Source organism: Carcharhinus amblyrhynchos, chromosome 14 (genome assembly GCF_965287045.1).
Source record: "Carcharhinus amblyrhynchos chromosome 14, sCarAmb.v2.hapA, whole genome shotgun sequence".
Classification (NCBI taxonomy): domain Eukaryota; kingdom Metazoa; phylum Chordata; class Chondrichthyes; order Carcharhiniformes; family Carcharhinidae; genus Carcharhinus; species Carcharhinus amblyrhynchos.
In genome coordinates this window covers 69877051-69898504 of record NC_137337.1, presented here as the reverse complement: position 1 = coordinate 69898504, position 21454 = coordinate 69877051, and the positions used below count along the sequence as shown (strand labels likewise).

Here is a 21454-nt window from a genome sequence, read left to right as displayed (position 1 = left end):
AGGGACCCAGGTTCGATTCCCAGCTCGGATCACTGTCTGTGTGGAAACTGCATATTCTCCCCGTGTCTGCGTGGGTTTCCTCCCACAGACCAAAGATGTGCAGGTTAGATTGATTGGCCATGGGAAGTTGACGCTTGTGTCAAGGGATTAACAGGGTAATTATGTTGGGTTACAGAAATAGGATCTTGGTGGGATTGTGGTCAGTGCAGACTTGGTGGGCCGAATGGCCTCCTTCTGCACTGTAGGAATTCTATGATTCTATTCTATCTTGTGGTCCCACCAATGCCACATTCTCCCCCCCCGCCCCCACACACACACTGGTTACCCAGCAGCGAAGGGTGCGATCAACACAAAACCCAATTGACTATGGTGGGACCATAAGATCCCCCCGCCAGCGTGGGCACAACACCTCTCTTTACTACAAAACACACAGTGCAAGGATAGGAAAATCCCACCCTACAGCTTGAAGGGCTGATTGCATTATCTTGACTTGCAGTCCCTTGCATTCGGAAGGTTGCAGGTGATCTAATTGATGTAGGGATTTGATAGTTTCTCTATTCTCAAATCTGTACCCCAATTTCCTCTTGATGCCAGATCAAGGGTGCAAAATGGAGTGAAATCAGGAAGTATTTTCTCCGCATTCAGGGGTTTGATAATGTGGGTAGCGAGGTGGAGAAAGAGAAGTGAGGCGTTAAATGCTGTTGCTGTGATGTTATTGACATTTTCGGAGCCGTCTCTTCGCGTCCTGGACTGAGGAGGGTGGTGAAAAGTCTGTTTAATGTTTAATGTTTAGCTTTCTCCTCTTACTGTCAATTATTGCTAATTACTGTTAATTGACACTTTTTCGTTTTCCGACTTGTTAATGGTTAATAAACTTTCTGAATTCACAATTTAGAATGTTCTTTCTTGCCACGTGGTTAAGACTCTAGAACCTAGAGTCATTGAGGTTTACAGCATCGAAATAGGCCCTTTGGCCCAACCTGTCCATGCTGCCCCTTTTCTTAACCACTAAGCAAGTCCTAATTGCCCACATTTGGGCCATTTCACTCAATACTCAACTTACCCATGTAACTGTCTAAATGCTTTTTAGAAGACAAAATTGTACCTGCTTCTAGTAGTAACTCTGGTAGCTTGTTGCAAACACTCACCACCCTCTGAGTGAAAGAATTGCCCCTCTCACCTTAAATTTTTAACCTCAGTTTTAGACTCCCCTACCTTTGGGAAATGATGTTGACTATCTAGCTGATCTACGCCTCTCATTATTTTATAGGCCTCTATAAGATCACCCCTAAGCCTCCTATGCTTATTGAAAAAATAGTCACAGTCTATCTGATGTAATTTACAACTGGGGGTGATTATTGCAAACAAGTGAAACCAATCAATCTCAGTTCAAATAAATCACAATCTTCTTGCCATTTTCTGAGACTCTGTAGAAAGCCCTGTTCTGGTAAGATACCATTATCTTTACAGAACCAGGGTGTATTTGAATCACAAAGCAGCAGTAGAGAGAATCTACAAACATTATCATACAGATAGATTTTTCATTTTGAGTTATGTTACACATGTCATGAATCCCACCATCACTTCCTTCTGCACTTCCAACATTAAAAGCACACTGAAAGGAACTCATTTCACATTGCAACCTGAATTTGTAATATTCCGTTTCACAATACACTTCACACGCAAAACAACTTATCCCCCAAAGCTATTAGAATTCTTCCCTTCAGATCAACAAGTGCTGGGTGGCATTCAATTTACAGCAGACAACTCCGATGTACTTACTGTTACTCGACTTGAGGTCCCGATGGATGATAGGAACAATTGCTTCTTCGTGCAAGTAATTCATGCCCCTTGCAATCTGCACTGCCCAGTTGACCAGTATATGAGGGGGGATCTTCTTGCCTGACAACACTCTGTTTAAGGAGCCCCCACGGGCAAACTCCATGATCAGACAGAGATTGGGCTCCTTCAGACACACCCCTTTCAAGGCGATGATGTTCGGGTGCTTCAGCATAGCAAATAGTTTTGCTTCCTGCTTCACATTCTCAATGGTCTGACTGATATCCTCGTCTGGGTCCTGCCGGGCTGCTTTAACCGCTACCTCCTCCAACCTCCACATGCCCTTGTAGACCTTGCCAAAGCCACCGACGCCAATGATCTCTTCCAGCTGCAGCTCATTGAAGTCCATTTCCAGTGGGAGAGGATAGTCCTCCCTGCTCCGACCGTGCAACTTACTGTAACACGGAACACTGGTGACATAGTTACTGGGAAAGATGCCAACCTGGTCGTTAATCTTGCCCGTCCACCAGCCTTCATCTCCAGAGACTTTGGAATCCTAAACAGCCGACAGAGGAAGAAAAGAAGAGAATTGATTGATTACAGCTCATTGTTCATCCCTTTTGTCCTTGACAGCACTCATTGAACAGGATTTTCCAGCCTCACTTTCCCCAAAACCAGAAAATCCCACTAGAGGTCAATGGACTTTTCCATGGTCCATCCCTCGCCCGCTCATATTCCCATGGTGGGCAAGATGGTAAAATTCCGGGCATTGTGTCCCCTTGTTCCATATACTTAAGAACATATGAATTAGGAGGAGTAGGCTTTAAAGCCCCTCGAGCTTGGTCTACCATTCAATAAGATCATGGCTAATCTGACTGCGGCCTCAGTTCCACTTTCCTTCATACCCGCTATACTCTGACTCCCTTATCAATCAATAATCTATCTAACTCAACTTTCAACGATAGTATTACTTATTCCATTTTATTTGGCTTCACACTGCCTTTTATACATTAGGGGAACACATTGAAGATTCCATTTTCCACTCCATTGAACAATTGTGGTCAGTAGTCCAAAGACTAACCCCGGTTTTAATTAATTAATTTACTTCCTACAAACGCAATCCAATTATATAACAGATAAAACATTCCTACAAAAGTAGGTGTGGAATTGAATTTTGAACATCAAATTCTTGGATCCTCCCTCCAGGAAATTAACTTCTTACACTTTGCCTTTGCTGCTCTGCTGTTGGGAAGTCTCATGGCACCAAGGAAAGCATCCCTGCCTCTGAGCTAGAAACTTGGGGTTCGAGTCCCGCCCCAGGACTTGATGGCCAAGGAAGTTACGTTCATAGCACGAATAAACAGGTGGAGTGTCAACCCGCAACCCATCCGGCCACACCAGTGGCTGGCATTAAGAGTGGAAGATGATTTTATAGAGGTGTATAAGATTATGAGAGGCATGGGTAGGGTCAATACACTCAATCTTTTTCCCAAGGTTAGGGAGAATTAGAGGGCATTGGTTTAAGTTAAGAGGGAAAAGAATTAATGGGAATCTGAGGAGCAACTGTTTTTTTTTTACACGGAAGGCGGTACATATGTGGAATGAGCTGCCAGAAGAAGTGGTTGAGGCAGGGACATTGACAACAATTAAAAGGCATTTGGACAGATACATGGATAGGCAAAGTTTGGGGGGATATGGGCCAAATGCAGGCAAAAGGGGGTTAGCTTTGATGGGCTTTTTTGGTCAGCATGAGCCGGTTTGGGCCTGTCTTCATGCCATACATTCTAATTCTCTGAGAGACTCTTGGTAAACCACGCTCAATGTGGACTGGAGCCCTTCAAGCTATGAGTGACAGACTAGTGACCTTTTCTGGGAATTACTAGCTGTTGTAACAGATGAAAGTCTGCTTTAGTGCACCATTAGATGGGGAAAGAGAATCAGAATCATAATTCTGTCAAAGGGTCCCAGGCACACAATTATTCAGCTCTTTTCCTTGCATATGCTGAATAACCTGTTATGCATTTCTACCATCTTCTGTTTAATACAATCCATATCTAACATCTTTGTGCGTTGTTAATACACCGTTCCTATTCTGCGGCAGTTTTTTTTCCCTATTCCATAATATATAGAAATAATCTTGATAAATAATTTTTGGGTTATATCCATTTGAAACCAGCAGCAATAGGTTGACATCCTGTTAGGTTATTCTTCAACTTGCTGTGAGAAGTTTTGCTCTGACTCAGGTAATGCTGCAAGGTTAACATCGAGGTGAAAATGCCTCAAATCCTCAACACTTACAAATCGGGATTTAGTATTACTTTGGAATGAACACAAAGTTAATCTCAAATAAGTTATCATAGAATCCTTACAGTGCAGAAGGAGGCCACTTGGCCCATCAAGTCCGCACTGACTCTCTGACAGAGCATCTTACCCAGGCATTATTCCTGTAATGCCACATCTGTAATGCCACGTATTTGCCCTGCTAATCCCCCTAAACTCACATCTTGAGACACTAAGAGGCAATTTAGCATGGCCAGTCCACCTTACCTGCACATCTTTGGACTTTTGGAGGAAATGGGAGCACCCGGAGGAAACATGCGCAGACATGGGGAGATTGTGCAGATTCCACATAGTGACCCAAGATCAGAATTGACCTGGGTCTCTGGCACTGTGAGGCAGCAGTGCCAGAGACCCGATATGCAAGAGCAGACCCGATACGAAGTAAGTTGAATCGGCAGAGGGCACAACCTCAGGCTAAAGGGTTGATCCTTTAAAACAGAGATGAGGAGGAATTTCTTCAGCCAGAGAGTGGTGAATCTGTGGAACTCTTTGCCGCAGAAGGCTGTGGAGTCATTGAGTGTCACTGAGTGTCTTTAAGACAGAGCTAGATAGGTTCTTGATTAATAAGGGGATCAGGGGTTATGATGAAAATTCAGGAGAATGGGGATGTGAAAAATATCAGCCATGATAGAATGGCGGAGCAGACTCCACACAGACAGTGACCCAAGGCTGGAATTGAACCCAGGTCCCTGGCGCCGTGAGACGACAGCACTGACCACTGTGCCACCGTGCCACCCACAATTTGGTCTGGTACCTTGCAATAAACGTCTGTGCTGAAAGAAAACTAAACTACTTTCTGTTCATCTAATTGCATGATGTGGGTATGCTGGCGTTGGACTGGCGTAAACACAGTAAAAAGTCTGACAACACCAGGTTTTAGTAAAACTTAGTTGGACTAAAACCTGGTGTTGTCAGACTTTTTACTGCATCTAATTGCACACAGCAAAGGGAATACGAGCTGTATCAAATATATATTCAATTTTATTGCGAAGATTTGAGCTATTTCCTCCTTCTCTATTACAACCTACCATAGAAAAACAGCAGGGAACTGCAATCTGCGTTTGGCGAATTGATGGACAAGTTACTCCATAAAAACTCACGTTCATGCTTTTAAATCAATTAAAATCATGCGCGTTCAGTTAATATAAGAACTATTCATTCACTGGTACGGCTAAAGGATTCTACATTTTTAGACGTGCACGGAAACCCAACTCCAATCGCCTTTAAAGAACTTTTATTTTCCACCAGTTTCCCTGTCTCGATTCTCAGCCAATATCAAGATCCCCTCAAAGCTATAACAGGTTATGCCAGTCCCCAGAGCTGATGTGATGAAACGTACACGTCACCTTTGGAGCTTTGTCCAACAGATCATTTTACGATTCATATAAAAATGGTTTGAAAACTGTAAATAACCAGAGTGAAAAATTTTATACACGATTTATTGTAAATTCTCAACATGGTTTTTATAAATCACTGCTTTTGAAGTTGGAAATCATCATTTTTTTCATGCAGCTATAAAGTTGTGATGTTTCCCCATGGTGTAATATGAATTCATGCAACTCTTTTTTAACTCTTAAGAATTTAAAAGTGATGCTTTTGAAACTAGTATGATCGAGGTAGATTGAGAAAATTTAAAGTTTAGTTCTATAAAGTTTTTTTATTATTAGTGTCACAAGTAGGCTTACATTAACACTGCAATGAAGTTACTATGAAAATTCCCTAGTTGCCACACTCCAGCACCTGTTCAGGTACACCGAGGGGGAATTTAGCATGGCCAATCCACCTAACCAGCATGTCTTTCTGACTGTGGGAGTACATCGCAGTATCCAGAGGAAACCCATGCAGGCACGGGGAGAACCTGCAGACTCAGCACAGATAGAGACCCAAGCCAGGAATTGAACCCAGGTCCCTGGCGCTGTGAGGCAGCAGTGCTGACCATTGGACCACCATGCCACCCCACGGTGGAACAGTGGTTCTTATTAGCAGAAGAGGGAGTTGTCTCACATGCTGAACCTAGGCCGAAACATGCACTTTGATGCCGTAATATGCAGTCGTCTTAAATGCCACATCTGTGGTATATCAGACAAAACATTAATGCTGGACCACATTGTCCATGTTTTGCGCGTGGCAGTGAGGAGAGTGAGGCACGAAACAACTGCGAGGATAAACTTACCAAGGATAGGGAGTTCAGTAATGGAGTACAGAACAGACTTTAACTCTGACTTCCAATTGGAGTTTATACTTCAAAACAGACTAACAACCCCAACAAACAATCCCCTTTCTGGTTGTATCACAGCTCAATAAGGTTCCTGCTGTGTCTACGACGTAAGAAACTACAAAGGGCTGTGAATGAAGCCCAATCCATCACACAAACCAGCCTCCAACCATTGATTCTGTCTACACTTCCTGCTGCCTCAGAAAAGCAGCCAGCATAATCAAAGATCCCACGATTCCTGGTCATTCTCTCTTCCACTTTCTTCCATCAGGAAAAAGATACAAATGTCTGAGGACACATACCAACCCACTCAAGAACAGTTTCTTCCCTTCTGGCACCAGACTTCTGAATGAATCTACCTCGCATTAAGTTGATCTTTTTCGACACCCTAGCTATGACTGTAACATTACATTCTGCACTCTCTCCTTTCCTTCTCTATGTGCAGTATGTTTTGTCTGCACAGCTTGCAAGAAATAATACTTTTCAGCGTATACCAACACGTGACAACAATAAATCAAACCAGATCAACAAGTGGCAATGAATCATGGTGGGATACAGTTCACCCAAATGCCACTTATCATGTTTTACATTAAGCAATGAGTGGCAATGGGCTATTTTGACAATGCATGGTATCATAGCCAACTCAGCTTTGTCCTCACCCAGAAACCCAATGCAATTATAAATACAAGAGTGCAGGAACTATAACCCTGGACATTGGAAAACTGGATTTTCTCCATTAACCTCAAAGCTGCCACTTTAAGAATGGCCCACATGCAATTTTCTCCTCCTTTGCTCCCCTTTCCCCTCTTTTTTCTCAATTTTACCTCTCTTCCACCCATTTCCTCCCTCCACTCACACCTTCAGCTGTTACAGTTCACCCTCTGATTTCAGCTTCTCTGTCATTTGGCCACTCACACCTTCTATTCTCGCCATTAGCATGTCTTAGCTTTTCCCCTTGTTTTTGTGGCTATGACTCATCTTTCATTCCCTCACCCTGCAGTGTTAATATCTCCCACTTTCTATGCCTTTCAGCTTTAACAAAGGGTCACCTGGACGCGAAATGTCAGCTTTCTTCTCTCCTTACAGATGCTGCCAGACCTGCTGAGATTTTCCAGCATTTTCTCTTTTGATTTGCAGTTAGATAAGTTGTTTTGTCCCTATTGGACAGATTGGCTAACTCATGAGAGACCAGCTGGGACTCCATCATCTCTTTGGCATAAAGTGCACTTGATCACAGAGTCACTTGAGTATTCGTCTGCAAAGAATTTTTATAGGCCTGGTTAATTCAAGACAATTTATTATACTTCAATGTTTGTTCTAACTTAAGAGTTCGATGCTTTTACTTGAAGTCTACTCCAAGATGTGTGCAACATTCCTCCAGGGAAGTTACAACACTAAAGGTGTGCCTTAATGACACACAATACTATAAATTCACCATGTATTAGGCAGACAAAATTGACAGAAAAATTACAGGGCTCGGTAGCCCAGCATAAAATAGACCAAATTAAAAACAGTTGTTAGGCATAAATCATTCTGTAGATGAGCACTTAATTGTCACACTACCACTGATTGGGAAGACTAACTGTAATGACCTTTGCAACTGACTGCATGCTAAAATATGCAAGGCCCTATCCGGCAATAACAGAAATGGTTTTAGGTTTTCCAAGGCTTAAATCAATTCTTATTTAGTGTTTGCAAGCGTAAAGGTCGTCAATGTAGTAAATTGAAAGGTCACCTGGGATTGAGAAGGAAGGCCATAATCCCATCCAACATCCATGAAGCCCAATCCATCATGTAAGCCAGCCTCCCATCCATTGACTCTGTCTACACTTCCCACTGCCTCAGAAAAGCAGCCAGCATTATTAAGGGCCCCAGGCACACACTCTCTTCCACCTTCTTCCGTCAGGAAAAAGATACAAAAGCCTGAGGTCTCATACCAACTGATTCAAAAACAGCTTCTTCCCTGCTGCCACCAGAACTTTGACCTGCCATATATTAAATTAATCTTTCTCTACACCTTAGCTACGACTGTAACACTACATTCTGCACCTTCTACTTTCCTTCTCTATGAATGGTATGCTTTGTCTGCATAGCGCGCAAGAAACAATACTTTTCAGTGTAATAAGAACATAAGAAATAGGAGCAGGAGTAGGCCAACTAGCCCTTCGAGCCTGCCCCGCCATTCAATAAGTTCATGGCTGATCTGTCGTGGCTCAGTTCCACATTCCAATATACACCAATACATGTAACAATAATAAATCAAATCAAAAAAAATTCCATGTAATAGAGAAAAAATTTGGTAATGATTTATTAGTCAACCATGCCCCAATGTTAGGCTGAAAATTTTATAACTTCATTTATATTTGTTTTTGACCTATGTAAAGAGCACATTTTTAATTTTTCAAGTTTCCCTTATTCCCTGCAAGACATGGACTTTTTTTCCCCCACAAAAGCAAAGTTCAACAAGGAGCAAGTAAGAACATAAGAAATAGGAGCAGGAGTAGGCCATCCAGCCCTTTGAGCCTGCCCCGCCATTCAATAAAATTATGGCTGATCTGAAGTGGATCAGTTCCACTTTGCCGCTTTCTCCCCTTAATCCTTAATTCCCTTGTTTATCAGAAACCTATCTATCCGTGATTTAAATATATTTAGCGAGGTAGCCTCCACCACTTCAATGGGCAGAGAATTCCAGAGATTCACCACCCTTTGAGTGAAGAAGTTCCTCCTCAACTCTGATCTAAACTGCCCCCCCCCCCCCCCCCTTATTTTGAGGCTGTGTCCTCTAGACCTGCTGTCCTTTCTAAGTGGGAAGAATCTCTCTACCTCTACCCTATCCATCCCTTTCATTATCTTATACGTCTCTATAAGATCCCCCCTCAGCCTTCTAAACTCCAATGAGTACAGACCCAGTCTATTCAATCTCTCTTCATAGGCTAACATCCCCATCTCCGGTATCAGCCTGGTTAGTGGGAGGAAGCCACAAATAATGGGATGGCACGATGGCACAGTGGTTAGCACTGCTGCCTCACAACGTCAGGGAGCCAAGTTCAATTCTGGCCTCGGGTCACTGTCTCTGTGGAGTTTACACGTTCTCCTCGTGTCTGCATGGGTTTCCTCCAGGTGCTCCGAATTCCTCCCACACTCCAAAGATCTGCAGGTTAAGTTGATTGGCCATGATAAATTGACCCCAGTGTCAGGGGATTAGCAGGGTAAAAATGTGGGGTTACGAGAAAAGGGCCTGTCGGGATTGTGTCGGTGCAAATTCAATGGGCTGAATTGCCTCCTCCTGCACTGTAGGGATTCTATGATTGTAATGGGAATCTAAAGTAAGACAAGAAATTGTTGGAAGTGTACAATAAATACTGAAAGAAAAGCTGATATAACACTTGGCACTCATTCCATCATTAAATCTGATGGTCAGAATCCCAAGTGACTTTTCTCCCACAGGCACTTCCCGATCAGCAGATATTTCCAGCGCTTCTTATTTGATTTCAGGAATTTGCAGTCATTTTCCTTCCATGGTGTCCATAGCGGAACGCAACACGGTGTATCATTGCATTGAGAAAACTCGATATTTTTCTACTGCAGGGGTGTGGGGAAAGGGACGTGGGTAAGAAACAAGATGACAGGTACATTGAGCTACAGACAGCACACTCTTTTTTATTTATTAGTGTCACAAGCAGACTTACATTAACGCTGCAATGAAATTACTATGAAAATCCCCTAGTGGCCACACTCTGGCGCCTGTTTGGGTACACTGAGGGAGAATTTAACATGGCCAATGCACCTAACCAGCATGCCTTTTGGAGGAAACCGGAGCACCTGGAGGAAACCCACGCAGATGCGGGGAGAACGTGCGGACTCCGCACAGATAGTGACCCAAGCCGGGAATCGAACCTGGGTCCTTGGAGCTGTGACCTAGCAGTGCTAACCACTGTACTGCTGTGCATATGCTGGAAGGTATTACAAGGCAATAGCACACTTTATCATAGTGCATAGCAAGTGTTACAGCCTTGAATCACACTCTGACAAAGGTGAATTTATCATGTGGGCACATTTGCTGTGGGGATTGGAAAATTAGCATCATTCCACTGACACTTTTATTTAAGAGTCAGCCAGCATTCCACAGCTGATCATCTGACTCAAACTGGGGCTCCGTTAATTTTATTATATAGGAATATATTTATATATATAAAACACAACCATGTTCAATGGGGCAACACACTCAGATAAGCATGCAAATATCAATCTCAAGAACGTCAACCTAATCTGTACTTCTAGGCCAATATGTCAACCTCTCAGTCACCCTTTACTGATGTAATACATGTGCATGCACACTCATTCATTTACTCATCCTTTACTTTATTTGATTTCTAGGCCGTTTTGGCTGCTGACAGCCCAAAGAATACATTACATCCTTGATGCAGAAGGCATTAATCTGAAGTTCAACCTACGATTATTATAAAGGAATACTGTGAACCACCAGCCTTTACGACAGTCTATTCACTTAAAGGTTTATTTATTAGTCACAAGTAGGCTTACATTAACTCTGCAATTAAGCTACTGTGAAAATCACCCAGTCGCCACTTTCCGATGCCTGTTCGGGTACACTGAGGGAGAATTGGGCCTGGTCAATCCATCTAATGTGCACATCTTTGGACTGTGGGAAGGAAACCTGAGCACCCAGAGGAAACCCATGCAGAATTGGACAGAACATGCAGACTCCATACAGACAATGACCTAAGCCGGTAATCGAACCTATGTCCCCGTGCTACTGTGACTTGACAATGTCACTTGTAATTTTCCTATCCTTAGTACAGGCACAAGGCCAATATAAACTCACTTACTTACTGCTTCCTCAGTTTAAAATTTTGTTAGTATCTTCTTATTTGTCATTTTTTATTTACTATTATCTGCTTAAAAGAAATGTCTTTCTTTTTCCAGAAATTTGCTTTTCTCCCTGAGAATGTACCCTCTTTTTATCAAGGGGTAAATCTCACTTCATATGGGTGGCACAGTGGTTAACAGTGCCAGGGACCTAGGTTCAACTCAAGCCTCAGGTCACTGTCTGTGTGGAGCCTGCATGTTCTCCCCGTGTCCGCACGAGTTTCCTCTGGGTGCTCTAGTTTCTTCGCACATTTCAAAGATGCGAAAGTTAGGTTGATTAGCTATGGTAAATTGTCCTTTAGTATCAGGAGGATTAGCAGGGCAAATATGTGGGGTTACAGGGATAGGGTCCGGGCGCGATCGTTGGTGCTAAAGCTTGATGGGCCAAATGGCCTCTTTCTGCACTGTAGGGATTCTATGATTCCATGATATGGGGCCTGCCTTACCTACTGTCACATGAGAAAGTAGGAAACATCAATAAGTAGAAGGACTCACAGCACAGGAGGCCACTTGGACATCGTGGGTGCAATTTTTCTTTCCCGCACAACATGGAACCTTAGTGGGCAGGACATGGACCATGCAAAGGTCCATTGACCTCAGGTGGGATTTTTTGGCCTTTGGATGAACGGGGCAGGAAAATCCCACCCCGTGTCTGCGCCAGGCAATAAACAATTATCCCATATGTCCCAGCTTTCAGCTCTGGGTTCATAGAGCTATCAATTTATTGTCAATCACCAGTGAAGTATGGAAGGTGCCATCAATGGTGTAAACAGTCCCCACAGTCAAAAGGGATCAGCTCCATTTGGGAAAACGGAAATTTGCTTGTCCAATGACGTAAGTATAAGATGATCATTTTCAAGAACGTGCGTATGGGGCACAAGTTAAGGAAAAGCCTTTGTTTGCAAGTAGTACCAAACAGTGTCAACGAAGCCAACAAGCCTAATACTTAACAACAACTTGCATTTTTAGGCATTAGGTCTGAAAGAAGTCTTGAAGGAGTAAAGAGAGATTGTGAGGCAGAGAGTATTAGATCGGGAATTCTAGTTTACCTTGTGCGCACACATTCTGAGGGCTTGGTACCCTTTCTAAAATGTGGTGCCAACAATGTTCCAGCTGAAGCCTAACTAATGGACTACAAAGCGTTGCGAAGTTGAGTAAAATATTCAAAGTTGGTGTTGGTGAAATTGTCAATTAAAAGGGTAATGTCTTTTTTTTTTCCGTACGTAGATACTTAGAGGTTAAAAAAAGTTTTAGAAAAAAGATGTAGGTGCACATGCAGTACACAGACTGAAACATTGTATCAAAGGCCAGACAATAGTGTTGCCAAGACAACAGGTTGTTTTTGAATTTTGCCCAATCAGTATAAATTAGGCACTTAGCAGTCTATTAGATTTAAATTTGATGTTTTGGTAACCAATTCTACTATGGGGATGTTGGTATGTCACCAGGGGTATTGGGGGGCGTGGGGGGTGGGGGGTGGTGAGTGGCACAAACTGGATAAGAGCTATAGCTCAGAGCTTTAGAGAGACACCTACTGCCACATCTCATTTATGTCTTAAAAGAAAGCCTCATCTCGAAGGTGGCAAAGAAGAAAGACGACAGAATATTCCGAAAAAAAAACCTGGTTGTACTTTAGAAAGTGAGTAAAAATTCTATTTTTGTTAATAAGTGGTAACTGTATTTATCTGAACAGCATTCCACTAGAATAATGTTTTATTTGATTTGTTCACAGAATCGCTACAGTGCAGAAGGAGGCCATTTGGCCCATCGAGCCTGCACTTGACAACAATCCAAGCCAGCCCCTATCCCTGTAACCCCACGTATTTACCCTGCTAATCCCCCCTAACTCACACATCTTGGGACACAAAATGCGCAATTTATCATGGTTAACCCACCTAACTTGCACATCTTTGGAGTGTGGGAGGAAACGGAGCACCTGGAGGAAACCCACGCAGACATGCGGGGGGACGTGCAAACTCACACAGTCACCCAAGGCCAGAATCGAACCTGGGTCCCTGGCACTGTAAGGCAACAATGCTAATTACTGTGCCACCGAGCCACCCCTAATAGTTTAGTTAACCTGTTCACTGTTAGTTAGATGAATAAAGTGTTAATTGTTAATTTTAGAGAGAGAGAGAATCAGGTAGTTATTTTGATTTAACCACTAAAAGTTGCTGAAAAGCCAGTCATACCACCTCTCACATGCACTTTAACAGATTATGAGGTGAGGTACTCCTCTTTGAGTGGTTAAGTGTTAGTTCTCAGAAAGGGGATCAACCCCCCCCTTCATAACAAAAGGTTTAGTATAACTTCCTTCATTTCCTATCATTGGGTGGAGTTTTCCCATCCCACCTGCCACGGGAATCGTAGTGGGCGGGACAGGACCACACAAAGGTCCGTAGACCTCGGGCAGGATTTTCGATCATGGGACGAGCGTGTTTGGAAAGTCCCGCCCATTGGCTCTATTTTTAAAGTTTCAGATCACATAACTTCAAAAAAAAACACAGCCTTATCAACTTAGCCTGGCATCTGCCAAAATTTGTTTATGTGAATCTCCAGGTCTCTCTGTTCCAAGATCTCCTTAAAAACTGTGCTATTTAATCCAAGTTTTCTCTTCTTGGCCTTCCTTCCAAGTTGCATCACTTCACACCATCAGAATTAAATTTAATCTATTTGTGTCTGGTTACTTCATCCAAGTTGATCTTGATCACTGCCTTCTGAAAGCCCACATATGTGGTGGTATGGTGGTACAATGGTTAGCACTGCTGCCTCACAGCGTCAGGGACCCGGCTTCAATTCCTGGCTTGGGTCACTGTCTGCATGTTCTCCCCGTGTCTGTGTGGGCTTCCTCCGGGTGCTCTGGTTTCTCCCACAGTCCAAACAACGTCCTGGTTAGGTGCATAGGCCAAGCTAAATTCTCCCTCAGTGTACCCGAATAGGCACCAGAGTGCAGCGACTAGGGGATTTTCACAGTAACTTCATTGCAGTGTTAACGTAAGCCCACTTGTGACACTAATAAATGAACTAAACATTAACATCAACCCTTTTCTTTAACATTAAAGAATGTTTTTTTGTTCACGGGATGTGGATGTTGTTGGCAAGGCCAAACCTACTTGCCCTTGGGGAGGTGATGGTGAGCCACCTTCTTGAACCACTGCAGCCCAGATGGCATAGGCACACCCACTGTGCTGTTAGGGTTGTAAGTCTGGTTGAGGTGAAGAGATTTGGAAAGGTGAAGCCATGGAGGGAGTCAGACATGATGCTAATTTCAAACTGGGGGTGAGGAGGCAACAGAGGTGAATGAGCTCATGGGGTGAAGGGTGAATGGGATTTTCTGGAAGTGAGGACACAAGCACCTTCATTTTGAATTAGTTCAAGTTTACAGAGGTTGGAAGATGGGAGGGCAACCAGGAAAGTCTCAGAATAGTCAAGTGTAGAAATGAAAGGCATGAAACATAGTTTCAGCAGCTGATGAGCTGAGGGAAGAGTGGAGATGGGTGATTATATTGAGGTGGACATACTATCAGTGAAAAAGAAGAGGTAATGAGATCTGAAGCGTGGTCAAGGTTGCAGGCAGTCCAGTTTGGCTTCACACAATGGTCAGGGAGGGATGGGGAAGTTGGCTAGGGAAGGGCAGCACAGTGGCACAGTGGTTAGCACTGTGTAGAGAATTGTGTTTGTAATCTGAAGTAAGGTGTATCTTGGTGTAGGAGCTGGGAGACATGGGCTGGATTAAAATAAAGCAGGAAATGGCCATTTTCAAGAGTGGCATGGTAGCACAGTGGGTTAGCACTGCTGCCTCAGTGCTGGGGCCTGGGTTTGTTTTCTGGCTTGGCTCACTGTCTGTGCTGAGTCTGCATATTCTCCCCGTGTCTGTATGGGTTTCCTCTAGGTGCTCCAGTTTCCTCCCACGGTCTGAAAGGTGTGCTGGTTAAGTGCATTGACCATGCTAAATTCTCCCTCAGTGTACTCGAACAGGCGACAGAGTGCAGCAACTGGGGGCCACTGTAACTTCATTGCAGCGTTAATGTAAGCCTTACTTGTGACTAATAAACAAACTAATAAACAAACAACAATACAAGACAATGGCTTCAAATTTCCCAATTATTTAACTGGACATAATTACGCCAATGGCCTAGTGGCATTATCGCTAGACTATTAATCCACAAAGTCAGCCAATGTTCTGGGGACCCGGATTCAAATCCTGCCATGGCAGTTGGTGGAATTTGAGTTCAAGAAGAGAAATCTAGAATTAAGAATCTACTGACGACCATGAAACCATTACCGATTGTCAGAAAAACCCACCTGTTCACTAATGTCCTTTAGGGAAGGAAATCTGCCGTCTTTCCTTGGCCTGGTCTACAGAGCCACAGAATTGTGGTTAACTCTCAACTGCCCTCTGAAATGGCCTAGCAAGCCATCCAATTTCAAGGGCAACTAGGGGTGGGCAATAAATGCTGGCCAGCCAGCGATACCCTTGAACCATGATGAATAAAAAAAGGGTACTGCCCAACCAATATTGTACATCAGAAAAGCATATTGTACATCAATATTATTAGGACCTAATAATGTACATCAGGGCAGTCCTATCCAGCTAGATAACAAAGGGCAGTTGGAGTCAGATGGTGTGGTTATTTGTAGCTAAAGGCTGCAGATGGTTTGAGAAGGACGAGGAGAGTTAGTACACCACAGTTACATAGCCACATGGACAGGTAAACACAAGCAGTGGAAACCTCCAATCTCGCCTGCAGCTGGGATTCGGATTCTCCAGTGCCGCTGCAGTGAATGGAGTTTTGGCTGAGCGCCAAATTCTCCGTTCTCGCTGGTAGGACAAATAAGATCGGAGAATCCCGCCCCAAGAGTTTTGGGGAAGATGGGTACAAATATGGAAGGCGACAACATAGAACCATAGACTCCCTACAGTGCAGAAGAGGCCACTGAGTCTACACACACTCTCTGACAGAGCATCTTACCCAGGCCCTAACCCTGCCCTATCCCCGTAATCTTACATATTTCCCATGGCTAATCCATGTAACCTAGACATCTTGGGACACTAAGAGGCAATTTAGCATGGCAATCCACCTAGCCTGCACATAAAGAGCAAAGAACAAAAACAGTACAGCACAAGAACAGGCCTTTCAGCCCACCAAGTCTGTGCTGACACAGATGCCTCTCTAATCTAATATTTTCTTGCCTCTACATGGTCCATATTCCTCTATTCCCTGCCTATTCATGTATCTATCCAGATGCCTCTTGAACTATGTTATAGAATCTGCTTCCACCATTTCCTCCGGCAGCACATTCCAGGCACTCACCACCCTCTGTGTGAATAACTTGCCCCTTACATCTCTGTTAAACTTTTCCTCTCACACTTTTAACCCATGCTCCCAAGTAATTGACCCTTCCACCCTGGGGAAAAGACTCTGACTATGCACTCTATTCCAAGCCTGTCATAATCTTCCAAACTTCTATCAGGCCCCCCTCATCCTCTGACACTCCAATGAAAACAATCCAAGTTTGTTCAACCTTTCTTCTTAGTCCATTTCCTCCGAACCAGGTAACATTCTGGTAAATCTCTTCTGCCCCCTTTCCAATGCATCATCATCTTTCTAGCAATGTGGCGACCAGAATTGTACACAATACTCCAAATGTGGCCTAATCAAAGTCTTATACAGCTGCAACATGATTTTCCAATTCATGTACTCAACACGTCGAATAATGAAGGCCAGCATGCCATATGATTTCTTGACCACCTGAGTTGCCACCTTCAGGGAACTATGGAGCTGCATGCCTCCATCCCTCTGTTTGCTTATATTTCTAAGGGCTCTACCACTTAATCTATACTTTCCTTCTGCAGTAGACCTTCCAAATCACATCACCTCACATTCGTCCAGGTTGAATTCCATCTGCCATCTTTCAGCCCATGTCTCCAGCCATTTTATATCCTGCTATATCCTTTGACAATCCTCCTCACAATCTGCTACCCCGCCCCCCCAATTTTTGTATCAACTGCAAATTTACGAATCAGACCACCTACGTTTTCCTCCAATCATTTATATATATTACAAACAACAGAGGCTCCAGCATTGATCCTTGTGGAACACTGCTTGTCACAGACCTCCAGTTAGAAAAGTATCCTTCCACCTCAGCTCTTTGCTTTCTGTGCCCAAGCTAGTTTTGTATCCATTTTACTGGCTCACCTTGGATCCTATGTGACATCACCTTCTGTACCAGCCTACCATAAGGAACCTTATCAAAGACTTTACTAAAGCCCATGTATACAACATCCACTGTTCTGCCTTGGTCAATTTTTCTTGTCGCTTCCTCAAAGAACTTAATGAAGTTTGTAAGACATGACCTCTCCTTCACAAAACCATGCTGTCTATCGCTAATAAGCCTATTTTCCTCCAGGTGTGAGTACAGCCTTTCCTTAAGAATCTTCTCCAATAACTTCCCCACCACTGATGTAAGGATTATAGGCCTGTTATTTCCCAGATTGTCTCTTCTGCCCTTCTTAAACAGAGGAACAATGTTAGCTACTCTCCAATCCTCTGGTATCTCACACGTGGCTAAAGAGAATACAAAGATTTTGGCCACAACCTCAGCAATTTCTTCCCTTACCTCTCTCAGTATTCTGGCATAGACCTTATCTGGCCCTGGATACTTGTCCACCATACCGTTTTTTGAAACCTCCAATACCTCCTCCCTTTTCTCTCAACATGTCCTAGAAGGTCAACATCCTCCTTTCCATACTCACCATCTACCACAACCTTCTCCTTTGTGAATACTGATGCAAAGTACTCATTAAGGACCTCACCCACCTCATCTGGCTCCACACACAAATTCTCTCTGCTGTCCTTGAGTGAACCCCCCCTTTCTTTAGCTACCCTCTTCCTCTTTACATACACATAAAAAGCCTTGGGATTCTCCTTAATCCTGCCTGCCAAGGACATCTCATGATCCCTTTTTACCTTCTGAAATCTCTGTTTAAGCTCTTTCCTGCTACCTTTGTATTCCTCAAGATCCTTATCCATTTTCAATTTCCTGAAATTTATGTATGCCTCCTTCTTCTTTTTCACTAAGCTCACAATCTCTCTTGCATCCAGGGTTCTTGAATCTTGCCATCTTTACCCTTCATTTTCACAGGGACGTACTTGTTCTGAATTGTTAACAACTGACTTTTAAAAGACTCCCACATAATTGATGTGGATTTGCCCTTAAACAGCCGACCCCAGTCTTCATTCCCCAACTCCTTCCTAATACTGTCGTAGTTTGCCTTCCTCCAGTTTAGAACAAGTCAAAGATAGCCCTTTCCCGAGTTGGACTATCTACATATTGCCTCAATGAAACATAGAAGTAGGAGAAGGAGGAAGCCATTTGGTTCTTACAGAAAGCTTTGCCATTCATCATGATCATGGCTGGTCATCCAACTCAATAGCCTAATCCTATTTCTCCCCAATAGAAACATAGAAGATAGGAGCAGAAGGAGGCCATAGGAGCTGGAGATGCACTCTTGGACACACTGAACAAACTCTGCCCCGTCCAAGCCTCTGGTACTAAAGGAATCTCAGTCTATGTTGGGGAAGTTAAAATTGCCCATCACAACAACCATGTTGTTTTGGCATCTTCATATAATCTGCTGACGTATCAGCTCTTCCACTTCTGCTGGGAGGTCTGAAGTACAACCCCAACATACTCAAGGACTTGAGGGGAATGGGAAGCTGGAAGTTGTTAAGAACGGAAGGATCAAGGTTTTGGCCAAGGCCTCAGCAATTTTTGGAGATTGACAGTAGATTTGAAAGGGAGGGAGATATCATCGCGGTGGGGTGGGGTTTATTATCACAGGTACAACATTCTAACCAAACTTAGGTACTGAGGGAGAAATAAGAGTAGGTAAATGCCTCTTTAGATCAGTATTAAAGTGACCCTTCACTGCCATTGCTGGCTGTCGTGTCACCTTAACCATGTGATCAATGTCACTTCCTCAGCAACTCCATGCACCCTAGAAACAGTCACCCTCCCGCGCCCCCCCCACCCCCTCCCAACAAAACTTTTGTTCAACCACGTTCAATTCACAAGTTAAAATTAAGGTCAATTTGCTTCTGAAGAGAAGCTTGATGTTCTTTTTTTTGGGGGGGGGAAGGGGGGCAATTGAGAGGTTACAGTTGATACTATTTTCAACCAATGCCTCTGAATGAAAATGGCCCAATCCTTATTCTAAATGAAACCTGATCAATGGTGCGTTTTGTCACCTTGTGTACAATATTGCATTCATGTTTTTGTTGGGGGGGGGGGGCTTCAAATTGCACTATACTGACATTTATTTCTTTATATTGGGGGGCTTCCACTTGTGCAATACTGACATTTTTTTTCTGGGGGGGGTGCAATTGCATAGAGATTTTTTATGATTTCTTTTAAATCATTTGCAAGCTCTGGAGCCAGATTAATGCAGGAAGGTGCATTTCTTTTTTTGTAACGAAAGGGGATTTTGCAAAGGTCGGGGGGGGGGGGGAGCGAAACAAGGCAAGAAGAAAAGGCAGCCTTACCTTGGACAGCACCTCCACCACGTCCCCCTTGCGCAGGCTGAGTTCGTCCTCGGCGCTGGCCTCATAATCGAAGACGGCGGTCCAGAACAGGTTAGGCTGGGCTGGATGCTGAGGCTGGGCTGGATGCTCCTGCTCGTCTTCCTCCTCCTGCTGCTGCTGCTGCTGCACCGCCCTGTCCTTCGCTGCTGCTGCTGCTGCGGCAGTGCTGGAGGAGGGAGACCTGATGAACATGGATCGGAGCTGCTCCATGGGCTGGGAAGGGAAGGGACGGAGGGAGAGGGCAGCACCAGCTCCGCTTGCATCCCTCCCTCCTCTCTCCACCTGCAGCTCAGCCTTTACCTGGAGGGAGGGGGAGAGACGGAGACAGACAGACAGGCAGACAGAGAATGAATGAATGGGGAGAGGAGAAGAGGGGGTGGGACAACAGTCCCTTGATCCCACCCACCTCCCCCTCACCTATTGGCTCAAGCCCCTGTCACTCCACAAATGCCCCAGTCTCATTGGCTGCACCCCTCTGTCAATCAAGCCAGGAGATTCAGTTGCAGCCTTAGCCTCCCAACACTCTTAGAACAGAATCCCTACAGTGCAGAGGGAGGTCATTCAGCCCATCAAACCTGCACCTAGAACAACTCCATCCAGCCCCTCTTCCCGTAACCCTGTGTATTTACCCTGCTAATCCCCCTGAAACTAAGGGCAGGATTGTATGGCTTCACTTATCCCAAAAATGTAAAATCCCTCCCAAGGTCAATGGACCTTTACATGGTCCGCCCCTCGCCCGCTCCGATCCCTGTGGCGGGTGGGACAGTAAAATTCCAGCCCAAGGCCAATTAACCTGTGATTAACATTCTGCATTAATTCTGAGGGGCGTGGACAGAGTGGATAGTCAGAAGCCTTTTGCCAGGGTGGAAGAGTCAATTACTTGGGGGCACAGGTTTAAGGTGTGAGAGGCAAGGTTTAAAGGAGATGTACGAGGCAAGTTTTTTTTACCCAGAGGGCGGTGGGTGCCTGGAACTTGCTGCCAGGGGAGGTAGTGGAAGCAGATACGATAGTGACTTTCAAGGGGCATCCTGACAAATACATGAATAGGATGGGAATAGAGGGATATGGTCCCTGTAAGGGTAGGGGATTTTAGTTCAGTGGGGTAGCATAGTTGTGCAGGCTTGGAGGGCCAAAGGGCCTATTCCTGTGCTGTAATTTTCTTTGTTGTTTTATTCTTTGTTGTAACTCGTATATCACTGAAGTGGCCTGGGTGCTCTCTCTCTCTCTCCCCATTACCTTGGGAGAATAATGTTGCATATTTTACTTCTCCCATCTCCCCTCCCCCCAGACATCCCTTCCCCTCTTTCTGCAGCACCATTCCTCATGTATTAAAGTCACTGACCCAACTTGCAGCTTTGAAATTGCAAGCTGCCTCTTGTCGCACTGATCTGAGTGTAATTTGACCTTGGACAGCTCCAGCGATGGTGGAGATACAGTGATAGCTCAGTGACCAGCATTGGTTCAACATATGAGATGATGGTACCATGGGGCTTGTGTCTTTATTCATTTGCGGGATATGGATATTGCTGGCTGGGCCAGTATTTATTATCCATTCCTAGTTGCCCGAGGGCAGTTGAGAGTCAACCACATTGCTGTGGATCTGGAGTCACATGTAGGCCAGACCAAATAACGATGGCAGATTTCTTTC

The 21454-nt window shown here is 44.2% G+C and overlaps 1 protein-coding gene across 1 annotated transcript in view; it reads right to left on the bottom strand.

Annotated features, from left to right (window-relative positions):
- The window catches only part of map3k9 (mitogen-activated protein kinase kinase kinase 9), a 131796-nt gene extending 111780 nt beyond the window's left edge, over positions 1–20016 (bottom strand). The window contains exons 1-2 of the mRNA XM_080202052.1: positions 19768–20016; positions 1783–2335 (exon numbers count right to left, since the gene is read on the bottom strand). Coding sequence (XP_080058178.1) covers positions 1783–2335; positions 19768–20016 — 802 coding nt within the window. The remainder of the gene's footprint in view (positions 1–1782; positions 2336–19767) is intronic.
- Positions 20017–21454: the final 1438 nt, after the last annotated feature.